At 41.4% G+C, this 8,035-nt stretch overlaps 1 protein-coding gene across 1 annotated transcript in view; it reads right to left on the bottom strand.

Annotated features, from left to right (window-relative positions):
• Window positions 1-8,035, bottom strand: part of MRAP2 (melanocortin 2 receptor accessory protein 2) — a 127,356-nt gene that overhangs the window by 15,796 nt on the left and 103,525 nt on the right. The window contains exon 3 of the mRNA XM_045161986.1: window positions 6,900-6,907. Within this exon, the coding sequence (XP_045017921.1) occupies window positions 6,900-6,907 (8 nt within the window). The remainder of the gene's footprint in view (window positions 1-6,899; window positions 6,908-8,035) is intronic.

Below are 8,035 nucleotides of genomic sequence, written 5' to 3'. Positions count from 1 at the left end.
ATGATGTGCCTGCTCCCTCCTGTGAATCCCATGATCTTTCTGTCTGTGCTTCTCTACACAGGTCCCTCCTTGATCCTATCACGGGTAATAGTCACTGGTGTGTGTCTCTCGGATGGGGATGAGACTGAGCTGTCTACACAACCTGGCGCATTCATCATAAGGTCTTAAGTTTGGGGGAAGCAACAGGGTTGAACTATTTTACATTTTCTGATCTATTCAAAGAAGTTTACCTACATGGCAATACAGTGAGGATGCCTAGCAATTTTAAAAAAGGTGAATAGAACTTATACACTAAATGTGTTTAAATACAAAGCATTATTCTAATTGAATTATGTGTATATAGCACTCTTTCTAATATGAAGAAATCAGATTAGCAACTTGCTTTGCATAATTCTTACTTTTATTCTAAATATACTATCACCTAGAGGGTAACAACCTTTATTTAACAACATTTAAAAAAAATATTTATTTTTAATTGAAGGATAATTGCTTTATAATATTGTGTTAGTTTCTGCCATACATCAACATGAATCAGCTATAAGTATACATATTTCCCCTCCCTCTTGATTCTCCCTCCCACCACCTACCCCTTCCTGCCCCTTTAAGTTGTTACAGAGCCCCAGTTTATTCAATGGCATTTATTCAGTACTCTGGATGCAAAACCAATTTATCTTGCCCAGGGTTAAGAGTGCCTGAGAAACAGGAATTGTAGACTTTACCTTAAAAACTAATGGAAATGAAGCCTAACAAGACATAAGGACAAATACCAAAAAACACATGTGTACAAATACAATTAACATGTAACAATAGCATCTCAGTTTTGGGGGCACAGACTGCAAAGCATCATTTTGCAGATAAATGACAGCTCAGCCTCCTCTACTTCATCAACTGCCTGAATAGCAAAAGCCAACTCTAAAATGACCTGCCAGTGTTATGTAAGTCCTCAGTTGAGAATTTAGTCATGTTGATTCATTTTCAAATCTGTTTACTAGGGAGGGGTTCGCATGAGGACAACTCTCACACTGCCAATGGTGGCTGGATCCCCATGTGTCCTCCAGCCCCCTAGCCTAGGGTGGGCACAGGTAGAGGAGTGTGCCTTTAATCCAGCCCAGTCCCTTACTCCGGCTTTCTAGTGACCCAGGGAGCTGATCAAAAAGCAACAATAACGTGGGACCTGAGAGGGTCTCAGCCCTCAGCAAAGTCGTCACGAGAGAGAAGAGAATGGGAATGAGGAGAGCTTTGGTTAGAATTTTAGAATCCCCATGGTCCAGTGGCATTTTCACACATTCTCTTGATAATGTGGAATCCACGTTTCTCATGACAATATGCTTTAAGTAGCTTAGCTTACTCACATTCTCCCCCAGAGGAAATTCTGCTTCCTCAGATTATCTCCGTTAATTCTCCTCTACCTCATCCTCTGACACGTGGCCCAAGCCCAGATAACTTTCTCACTCTGAGCCCCTTTCAGAGAACATCAGAGAGCTCCATCTCATTCCAGGAACAACCAAACTCTCTTGAAGTTTTATTTCTATGTTGTTTCATGGACACGAGCATTTCAGTGAAAAGAGGAATACAGAACCTCTGGTCTTCCCCAGAGTACCCTTTCTCAGGAGGAAGTCAGAACAGAGGTTTACATAGAGTGAGTGGGGGCTCCAAGAAACCTGGTTGGTTAAGGAAAAGCCTTCCACGGGGGTTTCTAATACAACCAAACAGCTACTTCTGTCCTGTCTAGAGACTGAGCTACTTAGAGACCATTACAGCAAGAGAGTACAGTAAGAGAAAACTGCCCAAGGGAATTCCAAATAGAATGCATCATAATAAAATAACTTTCCCTTTGCCTGACCTCTAGTGAAAGGAATGAAACAATAGAGCTGACAGCTGCATGGTTTTCACTGCTATGATCTGTTTTTCCATACATTATGTTCTCCAATCTAGGGGAGGATGAGCGTAACTATCCCATCCCATTACCCGCCCCCCACCAGTCAAAATGGCCATCATTAAAAGTTTACAAACAATAAATACCGGAAACGGTGTGGAGAAAGGGAACCTTTCTACACTGCTGGTGAGAATGCATAGCCACTATGAAGTTGGAGTGGCTTAACCTCCACTTAAGTATGGAGGTTCCTTAAAAAACTAAAAATAGAGCTACCATATGATCCAGCAATCCCACTCCTGGGCAAATATCCAGAGAAAACCATGGTTTGAAAGAATACATGCACCCCAATGTTCAACTGCAGCACTGTTTACAACAGCCAAGACATGGAAGCAACCTCAGTGTCCATCAACAGATGAATGGATAAAGATGTGGTACATATACACAACGGAATATTACTCAGCCATTAAAAAGAATGCAATAATGTGATGATCATACTAAGTGAAGTAAGTCAGAGAAAGACAAATATTATAATGGTTATATGTGAAATATAAAAAAATGATACAAATGAACTTATTTATAAAACAGAAACAGACTTACAGACTGAGAAAACAAACTGATGGTTACCAAAAGAGAAAGGTGGAGGGGAGGGGTAAGTTGGGAGTTTGGGATTAACATACACTCACTACTATGTATAACATAGATAACCAACAAAGACCTACTGTACAGCACAGGGAACTCTGCTCAATATCTTGTAGTAATGTAAATGGAAAAAGAATTTGAAAAGCAACAGGTATCTGTGTAACTGAATCACTTTGATGGTCATCTGAAACTAACACAAAATTGCGTTAGGTTGGCCAAGAAGTTTGTTTTTGGCCAAACTCTTTGCAGTCCCATGGACTGTAGCCTGCCAGGCTTCTCTGTCCACAGGGATTCTCCAGGCCAGAATACTAGAGTGGGTTGCCATGCCCTCCTCCAGGGGATCTTCCCAACCCAGGGACTGAACCCAGGTCTCCTGCATTGTAGGCAGATTCTTTACCATCTGAGCCACCAGGGAAGCCCAAGAATACTGGAGTGGGTCGCCTATCCCCTCTCCAGGGGAACTTCCTGACCAAGGAATTAAACTGGGTTGATTTGGTACCAGCTGGGCTACCAGGGAAGCCCAAATCAACTATAGTCCAATATAATAAAAGTTTTTTAAAAAGAATATATTGTGACCTTTCCATCTCGTGGTTGTATGCAAAGCAAGGGTTAATGCTTAATTTGAAATACAGAGCTCAGGACACCAGAGCAAGCACTGTCCTCATACTGATTCTGGTTCCTAAGGTGTTAGGATCAGTTCTGTGGTATGGACTCCTTGCAAGGAGCCAACAGTGGGCTTCCAGCACTTGTGTCTGCTGTGCTCCCAATCACAGGTCTTACTGCAAACCATGGGGCATTTTCTGTAATGTTCTTCCCCAGGTATCTTATAGCTCAATCTCTCACTTCGTGCAGGCATTTTTTCATATTTCTTCTCAGGAAGGCCTTCCATGGCCATTCTATCTATACTTTCACCTCCACACTTCACACCTCCTTTCCCTACTTTATCTTTTATCATCATCTGGCATAGTTTGTCTATTTGTTTACTATCTGTCTCTCTGAGTAGAATGCAAGATCCATAAGAGACGGGCTTTTTTCTTTTCTGTTCACTGCCATACCTCCATTACTTAAGATGGGGCTGCACGCAAAGGAGACACAGATGTAAAGAACAGACTTTTGGACTCAGTGGGAGAAGGTGAGGGTGGGGTGATTTGAGAGAATAGCACTGAAACATGTACGTTACCATATGTAAATGGATGACCAGTGCAAGTTCGATGCATAAAGAAGGGCACCCAAAACTGGCACTCTGGGACAACCCAGAAGGATAGTGTGGGGAGGGACACGGGAGGGGGATTCAGGATGGAGGGGACACATGTATACCTGTGGCGATTCATGTTGATGTATGGCAAAAGCCATCACAATATTGGAAAGCAATTATCCTTCAATTAAATTTATTAACAAAAATAGTGCTGCAAATAACAGGTGCTCAATAAATACGTATAGAATGAATCGATGAATGAATGTCCATTTTTCTGGTACCAAATGTATGTCAGATACAGGTCCACTTCAGATAGTTATAAAGTTGTTTTTACCAGATTCAAAACTGAAGGCAAAAGGAGAATTTACAATGATCATCAGAGGTTGTTTCTCAAATGAAAGACCCTATAGAGATAGGCTCTTAATTTCAGCAGGCAGGAGAACTTAGTCTAACTACAGATGTCACTATTGTTGCTAAGAACAACCCATCACAGGTAAAATAAAAAGATAACTGTTATGGTCACTCCTATCTTCCTAAATGCTTCCCCTTGAAGTGACTGATTTTCATTCTTTTCAACTTGCACCTAATTGGCTTTGAATTTTTCTCAGCAAAACAAGGAGATGCACATGAAGCCCAGAATTACAGCTTTTAAAATGGAAGACACTAATCCTAAAGGTACACAGTACAATAATTGACTTATTTTCCTGTATGTCTTGGGGTCTGATCTGGAAGCTAAGGGCCTCTAATCAGATCTCTTACATCAAAATAGTAAAGACTTACCTAGGAATGTCTGTTTTTTGCCTAAAATGAATGCTAACACTAACAAAAAGCTCTCCTTCTTAATGGTATAGTAAATAAAATGTGTAAGTAATGCCTACATTTCTGCCTATATTTTGCAGGAATTTTTTCCAGCTATAATCATCTGTAAATGTAATATGCCGCAAAGAGATTTTCAACTGTCCCTGGAAATGCCCCAACCAAAATTACAGCAGTATTGCCCTTTAAACTAAGAAAAAGAGGCAGGAGCAAAATGACACAAAAATAAAATCTGTGTCATGAAGTTATAAAAACTTAGATTACAGGAAAACATATGGTGATTTGCCCAGTCATTTTGATTTTCATTAAAATCCTTAACAGCAAGTATCCTTACCCACAGACTGTCCCAGAAAAATAACGGATTAAAGAATTAAAGCAAATCAAGGCGGGTGATTCACCCCCTGACAGCAATAGCCCTCCATCAGATAATGGATGAGAGTACATCCTAACAGATTCCACGTGCTTTGCTTTTACTTCCATACAGAACTACTGAGCAAAAAACAACAACAAAGGAGTGTGTGAAGGCATTTGATTATTACTATTCACTTCAGGGGTAAAGGATATGTGATTTAGTTAATGCTTTTTAAGGAACAAAAATAGAAATCTCCTGATATAGGAAATTTTTTTTTTCTAACCAATCTTATTTTTATTTTTTTTCCTCAGACAGATTTTTTTTTAATAGAATGTTTTTTTCTTTTGATGTTAATCATTTTTTATTTTTATTTATTTATTTATTTTTTAAACTTTACATAACTGTATTAGTTTTGCCAAATATCAAAATGAATCCGCCACAAGTATACATGTGTTCCCCATCCTGAACCCTCCTCCCTCCTCCCTCCCCATTCCATCCCTCTGGGTCATCCCAGTGCACCAGCCCCAAGCATCCAGTATCGTGCATCGAACCTGGACTGGCAACTCGTTTCATACATGATATTTTACATGTTTCAATGCCATTCTCCCAAATCTTCCCACCCTCTCCCTCTCTCATAGAGTCCATAAGACTGTTCTATACATCAGTGTCTCTTTTGCTGTCTCGTACACAGGGTTATTGTTACCATCTTTCTAAATTCCATATATATGCGTTAGTATACTGTATTGGTGTTTTTCTTTCTGGCTTACTTCACTCTGTATAATAGGCTCCAGTTTCATCCACCTCATTAGAACTGATTCAAATTTATTCTTTTTAATGGCTGAATAATACTCCATTGTGTATATGTACCATAGCTTTCTTATCCATTCATCTGCTGATGGACATCTAGGTTGCTTCCATGTCCTGGCTATTATAAACAGTACTGCGATGAACATTGGGGTACACGTGTCTCTTTCCCTTCTGGTTTCCTCAGTGTGTATGCCCAGCAGTGGGATTGCTGGATCATAAGGCAGTGATATAGGAAATTTTTAACTCCAAACCCTTTACAACCCTATCGATGGAGATCAGAAGGCAGGAACCAGCCAGCTATCACTGCCCCTGTCCCTCTAATGGTCCAGGAGTTGCTCAACCACAGCCACCAGCAATCAGCAGCATCCAGACCCTCAGGACCTACAGGTGAAGCCAGGCTCTTGTGGTCCTTTCTGCAATCAGGGGTGAGGAAAAGTCTAAAACTTAATTAGCTGGAACTGGGGGTCGACCAAGATGGAGGCTTGGGAGGCTCCTGAGGTCCCCTCTTCCTACATGGAATATATGGCTACATATGGAGCAGTTCCCTCTGAAAGAGTTCCAGAAGCTAGCTGAATGACTCCTACATATCTGACAAATGAGAAAGTACCCAGCTTCAAATCAGTAAGAAAGGCTGAGTCATCTCCTGCCATTAACCCCACCCCCAGCAGAGCATCGTGCAATCAGAGGTAAGCCCCAATTCTCATCCTCCCTGAGGAAGGGTCTGGACCACACATCTGGAGCCCCACTGGAGGCAGTTCAAGATAGCAGTGTAAGAAGATCCCAAATTCACCTTCTCCTAGGGACATACAACTACAACTACACAGGGATACTTTCCTCAGAAAAGACCTGAAAACTGAACAAGCAGAGCCTCTACAACAAAGGATAAAAAGACAGCACTGAGACAGTTAGCAGAGACAGAAACACAGTCTCACCAAAAAAAAAAAAAAAAAAAAAAAAAGAAAAAAACGGAAAAATCTCCATCCTAGGTGCAGCAATCCATAATTGGGAGAGACCTCAAAAATACAGAACTGTTCTCTAAGGTGAGGGGGTTCTGAGTTCCATCAAAAGCATCCCAAATCGCCAATCCTGCCTAGGAAAGACAAGCCCCCAAAATGGTTGACTTTAGAAAACCAATGGGTATTACTTTCAGGAAAAACAGAGCTCTGCAGGGAATGGAGAATATGTTTAAAGGGCTCATGCACAGACTCCCTCACCCCGGGACCTAGGACAAAACACCAATTTGAAAATCACCTGGACTATTCAGAAAGGAGACCCACTAACTAATCTTAAAGCTTCTGCTGGAGAGGCACAAATTTGCTGGGACTCTTTCCGGTGATGGACACATTGGCAGATGCCATTTTTATGATCTCATTCTACCTTGCTAATTCCAGGGCTGGTGGGTGCCATCTTGGAACTCTCCCTCTAACCTGCTAGTGTCAGTAGGGGTGCCCCTCTGGGAGCCCCACCCACCCCGTGTCACAGCTGCAAGCCACAGCTGGGCTGGGCAAGCACTCTGCCCACTGTACTGCAGCTGGCAGGCACATGCAGCCCATACAGGGCTTGAGTTTCCTTGAGTGCCTAGCTCTGGTGGCCAGGGCTTCTCACAAAACATCTCCTACATGCCACTCCTTTAAGACTGGAAGAAGTGGCTGTTTTAGCTAATGCACAGAAACCAGCACAGAGAGTCAAGAAGAAGGAAGAAATAGAGGAATATGTTCCAAACAAAAGAACAAGATAAATCTCTAGGAATAGATCTTAGTGAGAGTTCAAAATAAGGGTCATAAATATAGGAGTAAGCTCTTTGATATCACTCTTAGTAATGATTTTTTGGATTTAACACCCATAGCAAAGGCAACAAAAGCAAAATAAACAAGTAGGACTATATTAAACTAAATAGCTTCTGCCTAGCAAAGTGAAAGTGAGGTTGCTCAGCCCTGTCAGACTCTTTGCAACGCTATGGACTGTAGCCTACCAGGCTCCTCCGTCCATGGATTTTCCAGGCAAGAGTACTGGAGTGGGGTGCCATTGCCTTCTCCAGGGGATCTTCCTGACCCAGGGATTGAACCTGGATCTCCTGCATTGCAGGTAGATGATTTACCATCGGAAACTATCAATAACGTGAAAAGGTCACCTATGGAATAGGAGAAGACATATGCAAACCACATATCTGGTAAGAGTTTAATATCCAAAGTATACAAGGGACTCATATAACTCAATAGCAAAATAAACCCAATTAAAATATGGGCAAAGGGCCTGAACAGACATATTTCCACAGACAATATCCAAATGTTACAGGCACATGAAAAGGTATTCAACATTGCCAATCATTAGGGAAATGCAGTTCAAAACC

The sequence above is a fragment of the Bubalus bubalis genome, chromosome 10 (assembly GCF_019923935.1).
Source record: "Bubalus bubalis isolate 160015118507 breed Murrah chromosome 10, NDDB_SH_1, whole genome shotgun sequence".
Lineage (NCBI taxonomy): Eukaryota > Metazoa > Chordata > Mammalia > Artiodactyla > Bovidae > Bubalus > Bubalus bubalis.
This window is presented reverse-complemented; position numbering and strand designations above follow the sequence as displayed.